Source organism: Lepus europaeus, chromosome 11 (genome assembly GCF_033115175.1).
Source record: "Lepus europaeus isolate LE1 chromosome 11, mLepTim1.pri, whole genome shotgun sequence".
Lineage (NCBI taxonomy): Eukaryota > Metazoa > Chordata > Mammalia > Lagomorpha > Leporidae > Lepus > Lepus europaeus.
In genome coordinates, this window is record NC_084837.1 from 64,884,617 (window position 1) to 64,909,756 (window position 25,140).

The window sequence follows — 25,140 nt, forward strand, 5'->3', positions numbered from 1 at the left end:
TAAAGAACCCTCATGTCTCTTCCCATCTCTTCCCAGAATTAACAATGATTAATTCATAGTCAATCTTGTTTCACCTATTATCCAAATCCCCAAACATACTCTCTCCCTTCCCACACATACTAGATTATTTAGATTATTTTTTGTAAATTATAACCACATCATTTCCTCTGTATCTATTAAAAAGTACATAATGAAGAGATAATATGTAAAAAGTTTTTAGCAATTTTATTATTATAAACATAACTCAGAAACATCAACATGAACCATAGTATACATTTTCTCTTTATAAAAAATGTATTTTAAAATTTATTTTGAAAAATAATGATCTGGGGCCAACGCTGTGGCGTAGCGGGTATAGTCTCCACCTGCAGTGCCAGCATCCCATATGGGCACCGGTTCAAGTCCTGGCTGCTCCACTTCTGATCTAGCTCTCTGCTATGGCCTGGGAAAGCAGCAGAAGATGGCTCAAGTCCTTGGAGCCTGGCACCTGCGTGGGAAGACCTGGAGGAAGCTCCTGGCTCCTGGCTTTGGAACAGCTCAGCTCTGGCCGTTGCAGCCAATTGAGGAGTGAACCAGCGGATGGAAGACGTCTCTCTCTCTCTCTGTGTATCTGCCTCTCTCCTTTTCTCTCTATTTAACTCTTTCAAATAAAATAAATAATTTAAAAAAAGAAAAAGAAAAACAATGATCAAGTCAATTGTGATTGTCATCTGTAGCATCTAGACTGCAGTTCCTAAATACCATTTCAAACTAAAAAGAGCTTAATGGAAGAATGGGTTATTCCAAATCAGAAGTATACAGAATGAGTCTGGTACTTGTTGTTTCCCAGAAAATTAAGATGCTATTGGGCTGGTGCTGTGGCATAATAGGTTAGGCCTCCACTTACGCTGCTGGCGTCTTGTAATCTAGCTCTTTGCTTGTGGCCTGGGGAAGCAGTGGAAGATGGCCCAAGTCCCTGGGCCCCTACACCCACATGAGAGATCCGGAAGAAGCACCTGGTTCCTGGCTCTGGCCTGGCCCAGCACTGACTATTTCATCATTTGGGGAGTAAACCAGCAAATGGAAGACCTCTCTCTATCTCTCCTTTTGTCGGTGGCTCTGCCTCTCAAATAAATAAATGAATATTTTTTAAAAAGATGCTATCAAAGACCACTTTAGACTAATCCTGTCAAAATGAATTACGATCCTACTTGAAGGAAGTCCTATTAGCCAAACATGGTACAATTTAAACATTAAAACCAGCTGCAATGATTGAAAGACATAAAATATGTTAAATCTATGAGTTCATACTTATATTTAAGTAGGGAATAGACAGGGGCAGGCCAACATTGTATGCATATACTTATTAGTGTACCTAGGAAATATATTTTTATATTTATTTTTATGTACTTGAAAGGCAGAGACAGAGAGACAGATGTTCACTCCTGAAATGTTCCTAACAGCCAGGACTGGATCAGCTCAAAGCCAGGAACCAGGAACTCCATCTGGTTCTCCCACTTCAGTGGCAGGGACCCACGTACTTGAGCCTCCACCTGCTGCCTCCCAGGGTGCACACCAGCAGAAAGCTGGATCAGAAGCAGAGGTAGGACTTGACCTCAGGCTCTAAGATATAATAGGATGCAGGCATGTGAAGCAGTAGCTTAACCCTGTGCTACAATGCCCACTCCTCCTTAGGAGATTACAAAGGAATCAAGATTACTAGGGTACACAAAAACTTGTAATTAAAAGAATCAAGTATTAGTTTTGTCTTTCCTATAGAAAAGTACCTTAGGAAGAATTCTAGTTAACAAATTAAGAAGAAATGAAAGAATTAAAATAGTATATTTGTAGCCTCCATTAAAATAATAGATGTAGACAACGATTATTTATGGGTCGAAAAAAACATTAGCATAGAAATCATTGGAAACTCTACAATGGATGATCAGACTGACAATTTCCAAGCCCAATAATTAACCTTAATATCACTGAAAGAGAGAACCAGATACTGTATCCTAATGTGATACACACAGGAAATACAAAATCACCTCTGACATATCCTCTTCAAATAAAATAAAAATAAAACCAGCACCTAATGTAAGCTTTGAAACATCAAGAGTTTTCAAGAAGTTCATGGGAAATTGTATGATGAAAAAACTATGGATCAAAATAAACTGAAAAAACTATGCATCAAAATAAATTTGTAACTAATTTGTTATGATATGTTGGAACAAGATCTAGCTTGAGACACCTTTAAGAGGCATAAGATACCAGTTTGAAAAGAATCCCCACAGCTGGCATTGTGGCATAGCAGGTTAACCCACTGCCTGTGATGCTGGCATCCCATATAGGCACTGCTTTAAATTTAGCTGTTCCACTCCCTAGTCAGCTCCCTGCTAATGGCCTGGAAAGGCAGGAGAAGACCGCTCAAGTGCTTGGGCCTCTGTTACTCACATGGGAGACCCAGATGGAGCTCCTGGCTCCTGGCTTCAGCCTGGCCCAGAGCTGACTGTTACAGCCATCTGGGGAGTGAACCAGAGAAGGGAAGATCTCTCTGTCTCTTCTTTTGTCTCTGTAACTCTGATTTCAAAATAAAAAATATTTTTTTAAAAAAGAATCCCTATCAAAGTAACATGGATTCTGCTAGAATTGAGACAAGAATAAACAGTAAATTTATGGCAAAGCTTGGGTCAAAGAATGGTAAAGTCACTAATGCTTTACAAAAAGTTTATGAGAACCATCTTCCAGAGCAGTTTGCAAACAGATAACTCAGGTGTGACGTAGTAGGCTAAGCCTCTCTCTACCTGCAGCACTGACATCCCTATGGGTGCTAGTTAGTGTCCCGGTTGCTCTTCTTCCAATCTAGCTCTTTGCTATGGTCTGAGAAAGTAGTGGAAGATGGCCCAAGTGCTTAGGCCCCTGCACCCTCAAAAGAGACCTGGAAGAAGCTCATTGCTCCTGGCTTCAGATGGGCCTGGTTCTGGCCATTGTGGCCATTTGGGGAATGAACCAGGAGACTGAAGACCGTTTTCTCTGTTTCTCCCACTCTCTGTCTATAATTCTACCTCAAAACAAACAAACAAACAAACAAAAACAAAAAACAAACAAAAAAACTCAGTTAACTCAGTTTGAAAAGGGATACCACAGGAGTAGACATTGTGGTGCAGTATATTAAGCTGCCTTTTGGAACTTCTGCATTCCATACAGAAGTACCCATTTGAGTTCTGGCTACTTGGCATTTGCGATCCAGCACTCCTGCTAGCGCACCTGAAAGGCAGTAGATGATAGCCCACATATGATACTTTCATGGGAGGCCCAAATGGAGTTCTGGCTCCTGGCTTTGGTCTGGCCTAGCCCTCGCTGTTGCAGGTGTTTGGGCAGTCAACTAGTGGATGGAAGATCTCTGTCTGTCTTTCCCTTTCTCTGTCATTCTGCCTTTTAAATAAATAAATCTTTAAAAGAAAAAAAAAAGGGATTATACAATGTTGAAGATAAAGCCTGTATCACTATACCAATCACATTAATTTGCAAGGAAAATATTCATGCTGTTCACATTCTAACTGAAGAGGAACAATCATTAACAGCAGAAATAATAGCCAAAAACACAGTCATCTCAATTTGTTCAGCTTATAAAATACTGACTGAAAAATTAAAGTGGCTCAAACTTTCCACTCTAAGGTACCAGAATGTTGCAGATTAGCTACAGAAAAAAGCAGAGCTCTCAGGGGAGAGGGATAAAGACACTAAAGTATTTCTTCAAAGAAATGTAAAAGGAGATGAAATAGGGCTTTAGTGGTACAACCTACAGATAAAGCATAATCAAAGCAATGGCTACCAAGGAGTAGAAGTGGTCCAATCAAATCAGAAGTGGACCAGTCAAGAGCAAGAGGTGTTTCTTTTGGGATGTTCAACACATTCGCTTAGTGACTTTCTAAAGGGACAAAGAATGGTAACATCTGCTTAACTAAAAAGTGTTTTGATGATGTTAGCCAAAGCTTTAGTAGGAAAATGCCCAAGAAAGCTTCACCAGAGAGTCCTTCTCTATTACCAAAATGTCCCTACTCATTCTTCTCATCAAACAAAGACAATTCTGTGAGAATTTTGATGTTAGGAGTCCTTATTTGGCTCCTTTTCTTTTTGTTGCATAATGTTAAAACATCTTTAAAGGACACCCATTTTTCTTCAGTTAATTATGTAAAAATGATTACACTGATATGGTTAAATTACAGGACCTTCAGTTCATCAGCAGTGGAATAAACTAAAAGTGTTTTGAATTTGATAGAGCTTATGATGAGAAATACAGTTTATATTTGTTATTTTTTATCGTTTAATAACATTTTCCACAAACATCATTAAGTCTCCTTATAGGTGGGATAGAAGAACACATTAAACATCACCATAGAGAAACGATCAGGAAAAAATTTTTTTTGATAGGCAGAATTAGACAGTGAGAGAGACAGACAAGAGAGAAAGGTCTTCCTTTTCCTTTGGTTCACTCCCCAAATGGTTGCTATGGCCAGCGCACTGCGCCAATCCGAAGCCAGAGCCAGGTGCTTCCTCCTGGTCTCCCATGCGGGTGCAGGGCCCAAGCACTTGGGCCATCCTCCACTGCACTCCCAGGCCACAGCAGAGAGCTGGACTAGAAGAGGAGCAACCAGGACAGAATCCAGTGCCCCAACTGGGACTGGATGCCGGCGCCGCAGGCGGAGGATTAGTCTAGTGAGCCATGGTGCCAGCCCAGGAAAATTCTAAATATGAGAACTTCTATATATCAAATGACTCCACTTTTAACAGTGACAATAAAAACAAATGAAAGAAAAATCCAAGAAAATAAAAGACAGTGAACCAAGAGATTAAAAGAGGCTTAAGAAATAAGCAATGTCTGGGGCCGGCATTGTGGCACAGTAGGTTAATCCTCTGTCTGTGGTGCCCGCATCCCACATGGGCACCCGTTCTAGTACCAGTTTCTCCTCTTCCAATCCAGCTCTCTGCTATGGCCTGGGAAAGCAACAGAAGATGGCCCAAGTACTTGGGCCCTTGGGCCCCTGCACCTGCATTGGAGACCTGAAAGATGCTCCTGGATTTTGGCTTCAGATCGGCTCAGTGCCGGATCGGCTACTTGCCTTAAAGCAGGGCAGAGATTTGCAAAGAGCAAAAAAATTACCCTACTTCCCTTCTCTCCTCTTACCTAAAGACAGAATATAAATCCTCCTTTACTAAAGGCAGCTCTTATCAGCTGAGAGAGGCAGCAGAAGAATGGAACCTGTGAGCAAACTTTATCCCAGTAGTTCACATCCCATGTGTTTTCCTTCTTACAGTTTTTCTACCTTTTGGAAGCCTAGGACTGTTCTCCTTTTCTTGTCACTTCCCCAAAAGTTATTGCTGTTTATTAAATTCTATTTATGGCAAAGTTTCAAGTCATCTCTTTGAAAGAGCTGTTTTTCTCCAATGTGATATACACTACATAAGTTAAGAGGCCTACTTGTTCTTCTCTTAATAATGTCCTTTGTTATAGTTTTTTCCAAACTAACAACTTACAAAGGTTAAAAAAAATTAAATATTTCTCCCCTTCAGCCTCTCCCTGGGTGATGTGTTTATCACAAAACACCACACCTTTGATTACCTAAGGATGCTCATATAAAGCCTGAATAACGACAGGTTATTAGATGAGACCTGGTCAAGGTCTTGCTAGTAGAACAGAGAAAAGAAATATGGGAGCAGGCATCTGGCCTAGCACTCAAGACGCTGGTTATCATGTCAGCACCCTTCAACAGAGTACTTGGGTTCAACACCCAGCTCTAGCTCTGGACTCCAGCTTCCTGCTACTGCAGACCCTGGTAGGCAGTGGTGATGGCTCAAGTGACTAGCTTCCTCCCACCTACACCACACCCATTGGCCTGCCTGTCCAGCTCTCAGCCCAGAGCTCTTGCAGGCATTTGGGGAGTGAATCAGCAGATGGGAGCTCGGTCTCTTTGTGTCTGACTCTCAAATAAATAAACTTTTAATGATAAATAGCTAAAATCTCTCCAACAGAGATAGGGTGGTTCCTTAAAAATGTTTTTAAAGATCTATTTTTTATTTGAAAGAGAGTTACAGAGAGGCAGAAGCAGAGGCAAAGAGGCAGTGAGAGAGAGCACACGAGAGCGCATGTGAGAGAGTGAGCTTCCATCCGCAGGTTCACTCCCCAAATGACTGCAATGGCTGGAGCTAGGCTGAGCCAAAGCCAGGAGTCAGGAGTTTCTTCTGGGTCCCCCATGTGGGTGCAGGGGTCCAAGGATTTGGCCACCTTCTACTGCTTTCCCAGGCCATAGCAGAGACCTGGATTGGAAGGAGAGCAGCCAAGAATCAAACTGGTGCCCATGTGGGATGCCGGCACTGTAAGCGGCAGCTTTACCCACTATGATACAGCGCCGGCCCCTAGTTAAAGTTTTTAAGGAAGACATTATGCAGTAATTGAACCCCAAAAAGGAAGAGAATAGGGCTAACTTATAAATGATGAATTTAGGCCTTTTTTTCTTTTTTAGAAGAAATGAGGACTAGCAATAGGAATCTCTAAGTCCTAACATCTGAATTTTATAAAAATGTATGAAGGAGGCCCAGTAATTATTCTCATTAAGTCAAATAGGGACATTCTCTCTCTCTTTTTTTTTTTTTTTTTTTTGACAGGCAGAGTGGATAGTGAGAGAGAGACAGAGAGAAAGGTCCTCCTTTTTGCCGTTGGTTCACCCCCCAATGGCCGCTGCGGCCGACGTTCTGTACTGATCCGAAGCCAGGAGCCAGGTGCCTCTCCTGGTCTCCCATGCGGGTGCAGGGCCCAAGGACTTGGGCCATCCTCCACTGCCCTTCCGGGCCACAGCAGAGAGCTGGCCTGGAAGAGGGGCAACCGGGACAGAATCCAGCGCCCTGACTGGGACTAGAACCCGGTGTGCCAGCGCCGCAAGGTGGAGGATTAGCCTGTTAAGCCACGGCGCCGGCCAAATAGGGACATTCTCTAACAGTCATACTAGCTTTAGCCTCATCCCAAATCAAGTCAATTAGTACTACAAGGATGGGAGTTTAATTGTGGGTTAATTTTCTTATGAAAGGAAAAAACACAATATACAAGTCAAATGGAAAGGTTCTGAGTCAAGACCATGGGAGCTTGTCAAAGGCCACAGAGATCATCATTTGCCTGACAGACATCAGTCTCCTTAGTTTGCCGTATTAGGCGCCTTCCCACTGACAAAAACTGAGATTCAAGTTAAGCGCAAAAATAACAATGGGTATGTGCTAAGATTCAGAGAAATTCTGCAGACTAAAAAACTCCCATTACCCACTTCTCCAATTGGTTCATCAAAACACAGTGCTCTCTTACATCTATGGTGCATGCATAAGATGTTATATTTTATAGCTGTTGTTATCACATGCTTTGCTACCCTGTACGGGGGCCTCTGTACTCAGTTTCTCCTGTCAGGGGTCTAAAGTGGGAATAAATCCTCTGCGGATAACCAAAACAACAACAACAAAACAAAACAACCTCCCATTAGTAATTCTCCACTCAGTAGCAACATGAAGACAAAACAGGTTGTTAGAGCAAGAATACTGGCTGGCCTCAGGCTTCCGCTAAGCTTTTAACACCCATCAAAATCAGCCCATTTTCAAAATGGGGATAAAAAATGGTCCTCTCTTCCCCATAAGGGTATAGGAAGGATCCAGTAAGACATGACAAATTCATAAAAACTATAAAACACCATATAAAGAGGTATTATACAAAATCAAAGGGAGAAAAAGTGACCTGAAAGGGTAGAAGGCTAATAGCTGAAAGATATAAGTCTACATTGGCTCAAGAAATAGTGAATCCTTTAACTCAAAAAGACTTTAAAGCTACAATCTATAGAGATGACATTATCTTTAGATCTATATCAAATGATGTAGAAGGGTTGAGGGAAACAAAACAAAAAGATATTTCTGATGAGGATAGGAAGCATTTAGGCCAGATCCATCTCCCTGAAATCACTGTTATATAGATCACTTGAAAGAAACCAAACTAATCAAATACTCAGTTTGCAAAGATGAAAGGAAATACTGAGAAATCAGTTAGATAACAAGGCGTACCATGGTTTTAAACTTTGATGATTACTATAGTTCAGGGGTGCGTGTGTACATTCAGGGGAAGATACAAGGACTGAAAATGGAATGGCTTCCCTCTTGTCCCCGCTACAGCCATTACTCCAGTTTTACCTTTCAGAATTTCTTTTCTCTGCTCCTTCCACCCAACTCTACCCTCATCTAAACAGAGATGCATTAACGTAAGTATTAACTCTAAAGAATATTATGAGATGATAGCAAGAATGCTATTTTTATCCATATCCACTGTAATTGGGTACTCCCATCAAACCTGGAAGATTTTCAGATACATTTTCAAGGTAACCTACCTGTAACTGCATGACCACATAGTTGAATCGATCATTCCTCCCACAGCCAACAAATCTACAAACATGGTCTTTCCCTGGATAAAAAAGAAAGAAAACAGTAGAAAAGGATATACTATGGTTTCTCTTCTGAACAGTATTAATAATTTGCTTTTCTATATATCTTATGATTGAATATAAAATATATCTTGATATCCTTAAGGATGGGTTTATCATTCAAACTTTCCATTTTTAAAGTTATTTTTTATTTATTTGAAAGGCAGAGAGACAGATTGAGAGAAAGAGATCATCTATCCACTAGTTCACTCCCCTAATGTCTGCAACAGCTGTGACTGGGTCAGGATGAAAGCAGGAGCTGGGAACACAACCTGGATCACCCACATGAGTGGCAGAAACCCAACTACTGGAGCCATTACCCGCTGCCTCTCAAGATGCAAATTAGTTGGAAGCTGGAATCGTAAGCAGAGGTAGAACTCAACTCAGGCACTTTTTAAAAATTTATTTTTATTTTTATTTGAAAGAGTTACAGCCGGCGGCGTGGCTCACTTAGGCTAATCCTCCGCCTGCGGTGCTGGCATACTGGGTTCTAGTTCCGGTCGGGGCACCAGATTCTGTCCCGGTGGCTCCTCTTCCTGTCTAGCTCTCTGCTGTGGCCCGGGAGGGCAGTGGAGGATGGCCCAGGTCCTTGGGCCCTGCACCCACATGGGAGACCAGGAGAAGCACCTGGCTCCTAGCTTCGGATCAGCATGGTGCACCGGCCTCAGTGTGCTGGCCACAGCAGCCATTGGAGGGTGAACCAATGGAAAAGGAAGACCTTTCTCTCTGTCTCTCTCACTGTCCACTCTGCCTGTCAAAAAATAAATAAATAAATAAAAATTTAAAAAAAGATAGAGTTACAGAGAGAGGTAGAGACAGAGAGAGGTCTTCTATCTGCTGGTTCACTCCCCAGATGGCCGCAACAGCTGGAGCTGCGCCGATCTGAAGGCAAGAGCCAGGAGCTTCTTCTGGGTCTCCCACGTGGGTGTAGGGGCCCAAGGACTTGAGGCATCTTCCACGGCTTTCCCAGGCCACAGCAGAAAGCTGGATCAGAGGAGCAGCTGGGACTAGAATCGGCACCCATATAGGATGCCGGCCCTTCAGGCCAGGGCTTTAACCTGCTATGCCACAGCACCAGCCCCAACTCAGGCACTTTGATATGGGATGGACATATCTCAAGCAGCATCTTAACTGGGGTAAATGCTCACCCCTATTCTTCAAATTTTCTACCCATTTCCTCTCCTCCCAGGTCTTGCACTGCTCCTTTTTTCATCAAAAGTTCTCTAACTTTATAAACAAACGAGGGAACAAATGACTAGTAATTTTTTTTAAAGATTTATTTTATTTATTTGGAAGGCAGAGTTACAGTGAGAAAGAGAGAGAGACAGAGATATATATATCTTCCATCCGCTGGTTCACTTCCCAAATGGCCACAACGGCCAAGGCTGGGCCAGATAGAAGCCAAGAGCTAGGAGCTTCGTCAGGGTCTCCCACATGGGTGCAGGGGCCCAAACACTTGGGCCATCCTCCACTGCTTTCCCAGGCCATTAGCAGGGAGTTGATTTGGAAGTAGAGCAGCCGGGACTAGAACCAGCACCAGCACCATATGGGATACCAGAGTTGCAGACAGTGGCTTTATCTGCTATGCCACAATGCCAGCCCCTGGTAATTTATTTAAAAGAAAAACTGATTTCATGTCAGATCAACTTGCCCAGACATAATACATATGAAAGCACAGGAGAGCAGTAACTAAGAGCTCTGCTAAAAATACAAATAGGCTCTCAGTTCTCTGCTGAGACATTTGTCTGGTCTGTCAGATGTATTCTTTTCATTAAATTCTGCTACCATGTTTACTGCTTATTTGTTTCACATCTGAAATTCTTTTATTGTGCAAAGATAAGGACCTCTGATACAGCTGTCTTTCCCTGGTAACATATCTGGCAGTCAGCCAGAAGAAAATCAGAGCAGCAGTACATCCTGAGCAACCCCACCCTGAGGAATGCTCCATGTCTAGCCTAGTTCCATCATTTCTCCTGTCTCATTCAGTAGCAACCAAAGTCTCCTTGCCAATATTTCATGGAGGAGGCTTGCTTACTTCCTTTTAACTTAGCCACCTCAGGCTTTCCCTGCTTTGTTTCAGTCAAAAATCTCTTTGACACACTCATGCAGGCAAGGATCAAATAATTAAATGCCATTAGGGTGCTAGAAGACTCCCACAGTAGGATAAGCTGCGAATGAAACAGGGAAGATTGCATCAAGAAAATGTCCACTCTCCATAAGCACACTGTGAAACCACACACCTTCCCATTCCCCACAGCTAGTCCCATCAGGAGTCCCTTACAAGAGACTAAGGCTAACTCCACCTTTCTTCCAAACTCACTAACTAGGCCCTTCTGGCCCTCCACATCTTGCTTATCATCTATCCATTTATGCTCACTACCACCTCTCCTTCATCTCAAATGTCAGGGGAGGAAGAGATGTTGTGTGTGTCTAGCCAAGGCCCAAGACCTGGTCTCAGCTGTCCCTAAGATATTTACTATTGATGCCACATGCCTCATTTCCTCTACCTCCTCTGCCACCATTTTTAAAAAGCACTGGCAAGAAAGGATCTTAGGATTTTTACCACCAACCAGGCCAGGTTTTCTAACTCCCTCTTGAATTTTTTCTAGACTAGCAAGGGCAGGCCTCCTGGCCCTCTGACCCAAAGGGTTTCCATTTTCTCACTAGCTAAATTATGAATGTTTCTCTGCCCACTTATTTAAGATTCCTTTTTTCTATGGTTTGGGCCAATATATGCCTTGTTAAACTCATAGAGCTCTCTGAATACCACTGCCCCTAGTATAAACCTCAAGGCCTGAAAGGATAAAACAGTCTGATACCCTGCTGTGCTTTCTGAAACGCTGTAAACTGCCAAGTTAGTATTGTGACCATTGCCATTTAATCAGATTCATGGAGGTATGTCTTTTTTTTTTTTTTTTAAGATTTTATTTATTTATTTGAGAGGCAGAGTTACAGAGAGAGGGAGAGACACACAGAGAGAGGTCTTCCATCCACTGATTCACTCCCCAAACAGCTGCAATGGCCAGAGCTAGGCAGATCCAAAGCCAAAAGATAGGGGCAGAAACAATAAATAATAATTTAAATATTGGATTCCTTTCATAATCCATTCTTGAAGACTCCACCTTCGTATCACATTTTTAAAATGATTTATTTCTTTGAAAGGCAGAGTGATGGGGAGAGAGAGAGAGAGAGAGTGTGCAGTCCTCCATCCACTGGTTCATTTCCCAAACAGCCTCAATAGCCAGGGCTGGTCCAGGTTGAAGACTTGGACTAGGAGCCTGGCACTCTATCAGGGTCTCCCCACATGGGCGTTAGAAACGCAAATACTTGAGCTATCATTTGCTGCCTCACAGGCACACTAGCAGGGAGGTGAATCAGAATTAGAGCAGATGAAACATAAAATGACACTCCAATATGGAATCAAAGGACATCCCAAGCAGTGGCCAAACCTGCTATGCCACAATGCCAGCCCCTCACATAAAATGTAAATGCAGTACCTCTTTTACAAAGACATTTAAATCATCTAGGGAGAAAAATACTGATTTAATTCCTCTTGGAATGTTCCTTCTATTAATATATAAATAATATTAAAATTCTTCTTTATTTGAAAGGCAGAGTTACAGAGAGAGAAGGAGAGACACAGAGAGAGGGATCTTTCATCTGCTGGTTCACTACCCTAAACGACCACAATGGCTGGGGCTGGGCCAGGCCAAAGCCAGGAACCTGAACTCCATCTAGGTCTCTTACATGGGGCCTAAGCACTTGGGCCATCTTCCACTGCTTTTCTAGATGCATTAGCAGGGAACAGAATCTGAAATGAAGCAACGAGGCCAGGAACCAGTGCCCATATGAGATGCTAGCATCACAGGCAGGTGGCTTAACCCCCTGTGCCACAGTGCCAGCCCCAGAATGCTCCTTTTAAAATGTTTTAAAAGTGGGGCAGGCCTTTGGCTCAGCAGTTAAAATGTCACTCATATCCACACCCCATATAGGAGTGCCTGTATTCAAGTCTCAGCTTTGCTTAGGATTCTAGTTTCTTGGTAGTCACAGATTTGGAGGCAGCCAGTGATGGTTCAAGTAGCTGAGTCGCTGCCACTCATGTGGGGGATCTAGATGAGTTCCAGGCTACTGGGCTGTGGTCTGGCCTAGCCCCTACTGTTGGATACACTTGGGGGTTAACCAGTGGATGGAAGACCTCTCTCTGTTATCTCTGCCTTTCAAATAAATAAAAATAAATAAAAATTTAAAATAATTTTATAAATTACACTAAAGCACTTTCTCTTGATACTAAACCCATCCTTGTTTATTTATTTATTTTTTTAATCCATCCTTGTTTAAAGAAAAAAAGATGAATAAATGGTAGAGCCTTTACTGGTAATCAAAACACAAAGTCGGGCAAACTTTCTAGAATTCATCAATACATCTTTATTGTGTTAGGTAAGAATTTATTGAGTTTCTAACTCATACTTTGTGGAACCATATACTTCTGCTCTAATGTTGTATATATATATATATATATATATGCAATTAATGAAACTACTTGATAAAGTTAGTTCAATTAAAAAGCACAGATTTTTTGGAAGCATGAGAAAACTACCATTTAATTAGAGTAGTAACTCTTCACCACTATTTAGAGCAACTGTTAAAAAACAACTTTCATAATAACTAGCACACACTGAAGTATCACCCCATGAGTATAAGAACATCATCTATTTTGTTCCAATACCTAACAGAGTGAAATAATCAATATTTCTGAATGAAAAAATTAACAGAAATCATAATAGCTAATAAAATATGCATGATATGCACATATAATATGTGAGCATTTTATGCCAGGCTTTATATTAAGTGCTTTGGATTCATTTAATTGCAACAACAATGCAAGTATTATTATTTTCTCTATTTTTCAGTTACAGAAATAGAGGTTTAGCAAAGTTACTTTGTCCAAAAAAATCATTCAGCTGAAAAAGTAGTTCAATTCCAGACCTTTTTTTTTTTTTTTTTTTGAAAGCCAGAGTTACAGAGAGGCAGAGACACAGAGAGAGAGATCTTCCATCCGCTGGTTCACTCCCCAAATGGCCAAAACAGCCAGAGCTGGGCCGATCCAAAGCCAGGAGCCAAGAGCTTCATCCAGGTCTCCCATCTGGGTGCAGGGGCCCAAGAATTTGGGCCATCTTTCGCTGCTGCCTTCCCAGGCACATTAGCAGGGAGCTGGATTGGAAAAGGAGCAGCAGGAACTTGAACTGGTGCCCCTGTGGGATGCTGGCACTGCAGGCAATGGATTTAACTGCTATGCACAGCACCAGCCCTGAGACATGCATTCTTAACCATTATGCCAGAAATAACTGAAAAAGATTTTAGGCACTGGTGCTGTGGCATAGTAGGTTAAGCAGCCGTCTGCAGTGCCGGCATCCCATATGGGCACCAGTTCGAGACCCAGCTGCTCCACTTTCAACCCAGCTCTCTGCTATGACCTGGGAAAGCAGTAAAAGATGGCCCACATACTTGGGCCCCTGCACTCACATGGGAAACCCAGAAGAAACTCCTGACTCCTGGCTTTGGATCGCCGCAGCTCTGGCTGTTGAGGACAACTGGGGAGTGAACCAGTGGATGGAAGACTTCTCTCTTTCTACCTCTCCTTCTCTCTCTAACTCTTTCAAATAAATAAATAAATCTTTAAGAAAAAAAAAGTACAGGACTTATGTACTTCTCCAGTTGCTGCTTGGATATAAAATTTTGGTTACTTTCACCCTTTGAATGCAGGCATCTATAACAACCAGATAATTACACTATGTCTAAAGACTCCAGATACACGTCAAAAGGTTATCAGACTTTTGGGGCATGTGTTTGGTGCAACAGTTAAGACACTGCTTAGGATGCCAGCATTCTCTTTTGGAGTGTCTGGGTTCTAGTCCCAGGTCTACCTCTGATTCCAGCTTGGGGCTAACACATACTTTGTGTGTTCCTGACACTTATGTGGGAGGCCTGGATTGAGTTCTCTGCTCCTGGCTTTGGCCTGGCACAGACCCAGCTATTGCGGGCATTTGGGGAATAAAATAGCAAATGGAACATCTCTTTCTCTCTGCCTTTCAAATAAAATGAAAATAAATAAAAATAATAATTTCAAAAAGGTAATCAGGCTTTTGTTTTATGAACATTTTTACCATATGTATGGATTATTTTTTGTCTTTAATCAGTCACATAACAACTGTTCTTTCTCAACATTCATTAAATGTTTATCACAAAGGAGATTTTACAATTGTGTAAGAAATCAGCATTGCTTACTTATAAGCTCTCACTTTCTCTGTCTCCGTTAGAACACTCATTCAAAGCTATCTGAATCTGTCACCCAAATTGCATTCTAAGACTATTAGGTAATAAGATAGACATTAGCTTATATGTGTGAGAGAGCTAAAGGAAAACAAAACAAAATCAAAAACATGGACATTTGTATGACTGAATGAGGAAAGAACCACAGAGAGCAATTCAACATTTACACATCAAAATCCTGCCATGTCTGATAAACTTACAGGTGGATCTCAGGCTTCCCTAAGGATTTATCAGGGGAATCTTCCCAGGCCAGTGCCAAGGGATGCTATTAGGTCCAATTCCTTGGAAGAAATTTCATAAATTCCACTCCAGGAAAGCCTTCTGCCCAGCAATATCCCAGAGGAGGGAAGGGGGAGGAGAAATGGTGGGCCCACACCCATAGTAACTCCAGTATGAATGCATACTGAGAGCTTAGTTCTTTGCTGAATTGTCTACCTGGTCTCCCAGGTATATTCTCTTCATTAAACCTTGCTAGCCTGCTATCTGCTGATCTCTGACTCACATCTGAAATTCTTTTTTCATGGGAAGACAAGAACCTCTGTTCCAGCTATTTTCATTAATAAGACCACCTCCAAAGAAGGTTGTTTTGCTTCCACAATTTCCAAGGTTGAATAGATTAACACAGGCTACAAGAGTGGATAAGGTTAAGTTGGTGAATGTGTGGAGCATGATGATGCAAGAAAAGTGAGAGAAGGTTTTTTTTTTTTTTTTTTTTTTTTTTTTTTTTGTAAAGATTTATTTATTTATTTGAAAGGCAGCATTACAGAGAGAAAGGGAGAGACAGAGAGATCAGTCTTCCCACTTGCTGGTTTATTCTCCAATGCCCACAATAACCAGGGCTGGGCCAGGCTGAAGCCAGGAGTCAGGAGCTTCATCTGGGTCTCCCTTATGGGTGTAGGAGCCCTAGGAGCCCAAGGAGCCATCTTCCACTGTTTTCCCAGGCCATAGCAGAGAGCTGGATTGGAAGAGGGGCAGCCAGGACTAGAACCGGGGCCTATGTGAGATGCCTAGAGCCAGGAATTCTAGCCAGATCTCCCACACAGGTGGCAGAGGTCCAAGAACTTGAACTTTTATCCACAGGCTTCTCAGGTGCATTATCAGGAAATTGGATTAGAAGCAGAGCAGCCAGGACTGGCACTGGCACGCAGATACGGGATGCCAGCATAACAAATGGCAGCTTAACTTGCTGTACCACTATGCCAGCCTCTCACTTTTATTGTTGAGTTGTATTCCATTGTACAGACACCACAGTTTATTTATCCATTCACTCTCTGGCAGTTGAGAATAAAACTGATAAATATTCAAGTACATTTTTTCATAAATATGAATTTTTATATCTACAGGGCAAATACCTTGGAATGGGACTGCAAGATCTTAAGTAAGTCAAAATTTAAGAAGTGCTTAAATCAAAGAGTATCTCAAAAGTTTCATGATTAAAAAAAACAGAATTAAAAGGCTAATTTTGATGTAAAAATTTTAAAATGTATGCATACAAGGGGTTTTCAAAGAGTTCACAGATTTTGAGGGGCTGACACTGTGGCTCAACAGGTTAAAGCTACAGCCTGCAGCTTTAGCATCCCATATGGGCGCTGGTTCAAGTCAGCCACTCCACCTCCAGTCCAGCTCCCTGCTAATGCACCTGGGAAAGCAGCAGAAGATGGCCCAAGTACTTGGGCCCCTGCACCCACATGGGAGACTAAGAGGAAGCTCTTGGCTCCTGGCTTTGGTCTGGTACAGTCCCGGTCATTGTGTCCATTTTGGGAGTGAACCAGCATATGGGAGACCTCTCTCTGTAACCCTGCCTCTCAAATAAATAAATCTTAAAAAAAAAAAAAATTCTCTCTCTCTCTCTCTGTAACTTTACCTTTCAAATAAATAAAATAAGGAAGACATATAGGAGAGATATTCTATCTGCTGGTTCACTACTGGGTCACACCTAGCCTGGAATTCTATCCAGGTTCCCAAAGGGTGGCAGGGACCCAAGAATTTGGGACATCTTCCACTGCTTTCCCATGTACATTAGCAAGCAGCTGGATTTGCAGACAGCAGCTTAACTACACCACAAAGCTGGCCCTTATTTTCATTATTATTGTATTAAATCTGTAGATCCATTTGTGGAGAATCAAAATTTTTTAACTATAGTGAATCTTCTAATCCATGGATATGCTATGTCTCTCCATTTATTTAAACCTTCTTTTATTTAGTTAATTAGGATCTTACAATTTTTAGCAGAGATCCTAAACACATTTTGTTTCATTCATACCTAATACTTTAATTTTTAGAAGCCATTGTAATATTTTTTAACTCAGTTTTTAATTGTTCATTGCCAGTACAGAGAAACAGGATAACTTTTCATGGTTTTATGTTTTTTTTTTTTAAAGATTTATTTATTTATTTGAAAGTCAGAGTTACAGAGAGAGAGGAGAGGCACAGAAAGAAAGAGGGGGGGGGGGTGTCTTCCATCCGCTGGTTCACTCCCCAATTGGCTGCAACAGCCAGAGCTGCGCTGATCCAAAGCCAGGAGCCAGGAGCCTCCTCCGGGTCTCCCAAGTGGGTGCAGGGGCCCAAGGACCCGGGCCATCCTCCACTGCCTTCCCAGGCCACAGCAGAGAGATGGTTCAGAACTGGAGTGGCCAGGTCTTGAACCAGTGCCTATATGGGATGCCGGCGCTCCAAGCCAGGGCGTCAACCCACCGCACCACAGCACCAGCCCCTCATGGTTTATATTATTTACAAAATTCCTTTATTGTAGGAATTTGTGGATTCCTTAGGATTTTCTACATAGATTGTCATGTGATCTCCATTTTATCTTTTCCTTTTCGATATAAATGTCATTATTTCTTGGCATACTTTTGCTGCATCATTCATTCTCTTCTTGTTCTGAGTCCCTGATAATAAATACTAGACTTTTCCCCATTGTCTCATAGGTCTGAGAAGCTCTGTTCATTTTTAAAATTTTTTTTGTTGTTTAAATTAGATTCCTATTAATCTGTTGACAAATTCACTGACTTTCACCACCTGTGTATTCCTGCTATTGAAACCATCCACTGTGTTTTTAATTTTCATTATATTTCACAGTTCTAAAAATTCCACTTATCCATTTATTCTTCTTTATATCTTCTATTTCTCTGCTAAGACTTTCTATCTTCCCATTCATTCCTAGAACATAGTCATAATAGCTGATTTAAAGTCTTTTTGCAATGATTTTGTATGATCCTGGAATTGTTATCTATTTCCTATCTCTTTCTATGTGATTTCAGATTTTTCTGTTTTTTTTTTTTTTTAAGCCAAATGATTCCAGATTGTATTCCAGCCATTTTCAATATTATGAGATTCCATGTTTTAATTAAATCCCACTGAGAATACTGGTGTATTTGTTTCAGCCAGTAGATGAAACAGCTGAGTTCAGGCTTTAAATTCTGAAATGCACTCTGTGGGTTGTAGTTCTAACATCAGTTCAGTTTTCAATTTTGTAGTCATGCCGAATGTGTTCCATAAATGCCCACGCAGTGTCCAGTCTTGGATGTGGGCAATGATCTATTCCATAACTCAATTCTCAATGTCTGTGTATGCAGTTTAGGATTAGACACATACATCGCCCAGTTTGGAAGTTAACTCAGAAGTCCACAAGCAACTTTAAATGGTGAGTTTCCTAAGTTCACGCCTCTTCTGTGCAATCTTTCAGCTCTCCTTTCCAGCCTTCCAGCAGAGAGCCAAGGCTTTATTGACACCACTCTGCAGGGTAATTTCCAAGACTATGCCGTATCAGGGCCACCCAAAGAAGGGCAAAGAGAGATGAAAGTAATGGAGATTTGTCCCACTCTCTTCGAATCATAGCTCTTCTAGTCTGAGAGGAAGGGTCTCTTTCCTCTGAGTTTAGTTTTTGCTTGTCCCTGCTGAGGCCACTGCAGCTTTTCCCAAGGCCTGGGTGCAAGAGAATGAAGAAAAGGAAAAACAGAAGAACAAAAGAGAAAGAGGTGGGATTTTTCACATTTCTCTGAGTACTAAGAGACCCCTTCCTGCTCCTTGAGTCAGATTTAGAGAACTTCTCCTGGTGCTTTTCTGTTCATGTTAATCCTTACTTCCAAGTTTCAGGATACATTAAGTTCAGGCTGGGCATACTGGAAGTAAAAAATGGTAAACTCACCGCTGGTTCAGTGGTACTTTGAATTCTGGTCTTCTTCCCCAATCTGCCTCCTACTATTTACTGTTCAGAGTCCTCAAATAGCCACTCCAAGCATTCTGTCCAGGTTTTATAGCTGCATTCAGTGGGAGAGACAGGGTGAAGTATGCTTACTTCATCTTATCTGGAACCAGAACCTGGCCTAATGTTTTTTCATAACAAATTTTGTAGAATTGATCATTTAAACTATTTGTATAACTTTGATTTTAATAAATTAAAAATGAATAAATACCATAATAATCTGATAGAAGAAAAAACAAGTTGGTAGGATTACATTTTAAGGCATATAAATCTTTTGATATATTGTATGCTTATGAAAATAGTGAAGTTCTTTTATTTTATTCTTCGAATTTTGTTTTACATATAGATTTCTATAAATACAAAGACTATTATGGACTTTTAAAAAGATGGGAAGACAGCAAGAGTTACCCAAAGAGTGAGACAGAGGAAGCAGTTTGTAGGGGAGAGGCTATAAATGTAAAGGAACTGGAAAACATTCTGGATGGACAGCACATCAAGCGTTAGCCCAACAGTTTTAAGAGAAGAGGCAGGAGAAACAAGAGGGGATCAGTTCGGGTCTTACATGCCACTTCCAGGTGAGTAGACTTCATGTAAGAAAGGGAAGCCCTTGAATTATTTTAGCAAGGACTGGGGAGTAACATATCTGACCTGTATTTAAAGGATCACGCCTGATACAGAACACTAAGGCTGAAAGAAAATGAATGTTACTGAGAGAACTCATGGGTTGCATCAATTTGCACAACTGTATATATACTATGATTCCGTTTGCTGTTTGGGGAGAGGGTAAGGAAGATTCTGCACAACACACACACACACACACATGTATTATACAGTTTGAAATCATTATATATGTTTTCATTTCTATATATACACAAATACATAGATTGATTACAATGTGCATAAAAGGTTTCTGGAAAAAACATAAGAACCCAGTAGCAATAAGTGAGGAGCTGAAAAAACAAACTTTCATTTTTTATTTTATTCTTCTGTTGTGTTTGGTTTTTTTAAAATATCTATATTCTTAAGAAGGTTTGTAAATGAGGGGAAGCCTTATGTGTGAACTGCATATTAGATATATATGATATTAAAACAAAACAAAGTATGAATGAGCCTTTCAAGAACACCATTCCTATCACATAGTGAGCATTCAAACACTACTACAGATCTCCATTTCAGTAAGTGATTTACCAAGTATTTATAAAGTCTGCAGTACAAAATAACTTTTGATTAAATTATGCTACACTGCACTGTTTTTAAGCACGAAAATTTAAAGAGAAGAATGGATGTTTTAGACATTTTCAAATATCATTACAGTTCATTTTCACTATGAAAGAAATGCTTGCATTATTCTTTTAAATTTCTTAAACACGAAAGGGTATAATAAAGAAAAAAGAAAAGACCATCTCTTTCCCCAACTCCTCTACTATCAATTCCCTCAAGGGCTCCTTGAGTTATGTTTGATTCTAGACTTTCTTTATACTTATAGAGCATTAAAAAATGCATGTGAGTATGTGTGTATGGAGACACACACACACACACACACCATATTCCATTACAAGGAAATGTATCTCCTTAAAATAATCTAGACTCATCTGTTTCCTATGTGACATTCTTCTAACCCTGTACAGAGTAATGACTAGACAAATCCCCAGATGGCTGCAATGGCTGGAACTGCACTGATCCGAAGCCTGGAGCTGGGACCTTCTTCTGGGTCTCTCACGCGGGTGCAGGGCCCCAAGGACTTGGGCCATCTTCTGCTTTCCCAGGCCATAGCAGAGAGCTGGATCAGAAGAGGAGCAGCCGGGACTAGAACCGGTGCCCATATGGGATGCCGGCGCTTCAGGTCAGGGCTTTAACCTACTATGCCACAGCGCCAACCCCTGAAATAATCCTTTAATTACTTTCTCATCCAAAGGGATGAGCACAGAGAGCATCAGTTTTACTCAAGATGGTGCTTTGGAAGAGTGCAAGATGATGCTGATCATTTACAGCATGAAGGAGGGAGCTACAATGGGACAGAAAGGCTAGACAACTTTCTAGTCACTTAGTGACTTAAGTAGTAATTTTTTTTTTTTTGGACAGGCAGAGTGGATAGTGAGAGAGAGAGACAGAGAGAAAGGTCTTCCTTTTTGCCGTTGGTTCACCCTCCAATGGCCGCCGTGGCCAGCGCACTGCGCTGATCCGATGGCAGGAGCCAGGTGCTTCTCCTGGTCTCCCATGGGGTGCAGGGCCCAAGCACCTGGGCCATCCTCCACTGTACTCCCGGGCCACAGCAGAGAGCTGGCCTGGAAGAGGGGCAACCAGACAGAATCTGGTGCCCCGACCAGGACTAGAACCTGGTGTGCTGGCGCCGCTAGGCGGAGGATTAGCCTAGTGAGCCATGGCGCCGGCCTTAAGTAGTAATTTTTAAATACAACAAATGTAATTAGATTTAACAGATTATAGAAAGATCACACATAAGAATTACTGAAATATTAGATCTACAGAATATTTTAAAAGAGAAACATTTTTGTGACATTTAAGTATATTTAAATATCAGCTGGGAACAAGAAAGCATTGTACAACTTTCAAAATCTTAAGACAACTTCTTTTAATTAAAAGATATACTAAGTATAAAAGCAGTAATTTTACAATATTCTCAATATCCAAAACACTAGATCTACTGATACATGAAAAGATAAAAAGGTCAAAACAAACATTTAAACCAAATAGAAATAAATGTCCAGAAGATCCAAGTGATCATCTTCCATTACAATGAAGAGCTGAGTCACTATATAATATGCTCTTGAGAGTCTACCTAATCATCCAAAGGTATTCACAGCCCTCTTTAACATACACTTCAGAACCTTAATCTTTCTTTTTCTTACTTCAAAAAATATTAACAGTGAGATTTATGAAGAAAACAGAAAAAGAGCTGTTATTCCTATCCTCCCACTTTCATTTTAAAATGTATACTATCACTAAACATAAAACTATGATATTATTTTGTCACTTAGTATAATATAAAGTCATTAAACATAAATAATTGCTGCCTTTATGAAGCTCGTAATTTAAAAGAACATACAAATTTATTAAAAAGTAAACTACAAAAGTTGAAAAGAAGAAACAAGACAAAATATAGCGCTTATTAAGACCTATTGAGGGGCCAGCATGGTGGTATAGAGGGTAAAGCCACCGCCTACAATGCTGGCATTCCATATGGGCCGTGGCAATTCAAGTCCTGGCTGTTCTACTTCCCATGATCAGTTCCCTGCTAAGGTCTGGGAAAAGCAGAGGAAGATGTCCCTAATACTTGGGCCCTTGCCTTTGAGGCCACTTGGGGAGTAAACCACATAGAAGACCTCTCTTTCTGTCTCTCCCTCTCTTTGTTAACTCTTTCAAATAAATAAATAAATCTTTAAAAAAAAAAAAAGACCTATTGAGAGAAATGTGTTAGCTCAATAGCAAATAGTGCCCTACTGGTCATATTGTGGTCTCAATTATGGCCTAATAGAAGGAACAGGGCTCTGTGGAGAAACAGGGCTGCAGATTCCAACTATGGCACAAAGAAAGTTTAAGGAAAACCTGAAACACCTTACTGTGTCAGAAAACAAGGATAACATAAAAGAATATTAGTGCTACAACACATGGGATACTCAAATGAAGTTTTAGGTTCCAAGCTTCAATCTGGCCAGCCCTGTCTTTTGCAGGCAATTAGGGAGTTACCCAGGGGATGGAAGATTTCTGGGTCTGGGTGTGTGTGTGTCTGTCTATCTGTCTGTCTGTCTGTCACTATGCCGTTCAAATTACTGTAAAGATAAATACATAATACCTTTTTAAAAAGTGTATACACCCAACATCAGAGCTTCTCACCACATGAGGCAATTTGAACTGCAAGGAGAAACAAATGAATACCCTATTATAGTTGGAAGATTCAAAACCCCTCTTATCAGAAATGGAAAGATCCAGCAAGCATAAAATCAGTAAGGGGACACCTCAACCCAACATCACTATCAATCAACTGTAAATAAATGGATAACTGGTATTTATAGACTACTTCATCCAACAGTAGAATACATATTCTTCTTGAGCTCTAATAAAATATCCATCAAGATAAACCACATTCTGAGCCATAAAACAGACCTTAATAAGAACAGAAATCTTGGGGCTGGCACTGTGGTATAGCAGGTAAAGCCACTGCCTGCAGGGCTGGCATCCCATATGGGCACTGGTTTGAGACCCGGCTGCTCCACTTACGATCCAGCTCTCTGCTGTGGCCTAGGAAAGCAGTAGAAGATGGCCCAAGTCCTTGGGCCCCTGCACCCACATGGGAGACCCAGAGGAAGCTCTTGGCTCCTGGCTTCGGATCTGCACAGCTCTTGCCATCGCGGCCATTTGGGGAGTGACTAGCGGATGGAAGACATCTCTCTCTCTCTGCCTCTCCTTCTATGTGTAACTATTTCAAATAAATAAATAAATCTTTTTAAAAAAGAATAGGAATCTTATAATATCTGCTTACCAACAATAACATAATTGAACTAGATCATAGAAAGATAACTGAAAAATCCTAAAGTTCATGGAGATTGAACAACACACTTTTAAATAGCACATAGGTAAAAGAAATCTTCATAAGAAATTTTTAAATATTTTGTACTACATGAAAATAAAAACACAACTTACCAAAATTCATAGGATGTGAAAACAGTGCTTGAAATAAAATTTATATTTCTGAATGCATATGTTAGAAAAGATAACTTCTTGGCCTTTTGGCAAAGATCAAGTGTAGAAAAGAAGAGGGATCTAAAATCAGTTATCTAATCTTTCATATTAGAAAACTAGAGGGGCTAGTACTGTGGCATAGTGGGCTGAGCCTCCACCTGTGGCACTGGCATCCCATATGGGCACCAGTTCTAGTCCTGGTGGCTCCTTTTCCAATCCAGCTTTCTGCTATGGCCTGGGAAAGCAGTGGAAGATAGTCCAAGTCTTTGGGCCCCTCCACCTGTGTAGGAGACCTAGAGGAAGCTCCTGGCTCCTGGCTCCTGGCTTCGGATCGGCTCAGCTCCAGCCGTTGCAGTCATCTGGGGAGTGAACCAGCCCTCTCTCTGCCTGTAACTCTACCTCTCAAATAAATAAAATCTTAAAAAAAAAAAAACAACTAGAAAATAAATCCAAAGAAAGCAGAAGAAAGGAAATAATTAAAATTAGCACAAATGATTAAAACTGAAAACAGCAGGGGAAAAAAATTCAATGAAACATAAGTTCTGGCTTCAGTCTGGTCCAGCCTCAGCTGTTGTGGGCATTTGAGCAATGAATCAGCAGATGAGAGATTTCTCTTTGTCTGTCTCTCTGGTTCCTGAATATATAAATACATATTCAGAGAGCTTCTGGCTCCTGGCTTCGGATCGGTCCAGCTCCAGCCATTGCAGCCATTTGGGGAATGAAGAACTCTCTCTCTCTGTCTCTCCTTCTTTCTGTCTACCTCCAAAATAAATAAATAAAATCTTTAAAAAGAAAAGAAAAGAAAAAAAGACACCACTTGGGACACCTGCAACCCATATCAAAGTGCCTGGGTTCAAGTCTCAGCTACACTAATGATTCCAGTTTCCTGCTAATGCAGACCCTGGGAGGCAGCAAGTGATAGCTCAGCTCAAGTAACTGGGTCACTACCAACTACATTTCCTATATGGAAAACCTAGATTGTGTTCCTGGTTCCTAGCCTTGCCTGAATCAGCCACAGCTCTAGCTGGCACTGGGAAAGTAAACCAGTAGATGCTGTGGGCTTGCTCTCTGTCTCTCTCTCTCTCCCTCCCCCACCCCCCTGAAATAAAATAAATTTTTAAAAATTAAAAAAAAAAAGGAATGTTGGACGCTACTGCTGTGGTGGATGTAGTGGGTTAAACTGCCACTGGCAACATCAGCATCCCATATGGGCACTGGTTCAAGTCCTGGCTATACTACTTCCAGTCCAGCTCCCTGCTAATGTGCCTGGGAAAGCAGCAGAGGATGACTAATGCCACCCATGTGGGAGACACAGATGAAGCTCCTGGCTCCTGGCTTCAGCCTGACCCAGCCCAGACTGTTGTGGCCATTTGGGGAGTGAACCAGTAAATGGAAAATCTCTCTCACTATCTCTCCTTCTCTCTC

The 25,140-nt window shown here is 41.2% G+C and overlaps 1 protein-coding gene across 5 annotated transcripts in view; it reads right to left on the bottom strand.

The window, feature by feature from the left end:
- The window catches only part of TTBK2 (tau tubulin kinase 2), a 161,665-nt gene that overhangs the window by 76,373 nt on the left and 60,152 nt on the right, over positions 1–25,140 (bottom strand). For 4 of the 5 annotated variants that reach the window (XM_062205751.1, XM_062205750.1, XM_062205748.1 and 1 more), the window contains one exon: positions 8,391–8,464. In XM_062205751.1, the coding sequence (XP_062061735.1) occupies positions 8,391–8,464 (74 nt within the window). Of the gene's footprint in view, positions 1–8,390; positions 8,465–18,960; positions 19,073–25,140 lie in introns of all 5 variants that reach the window. The other variant, XM_062205753.1, reaches the window with a different exon arrangement.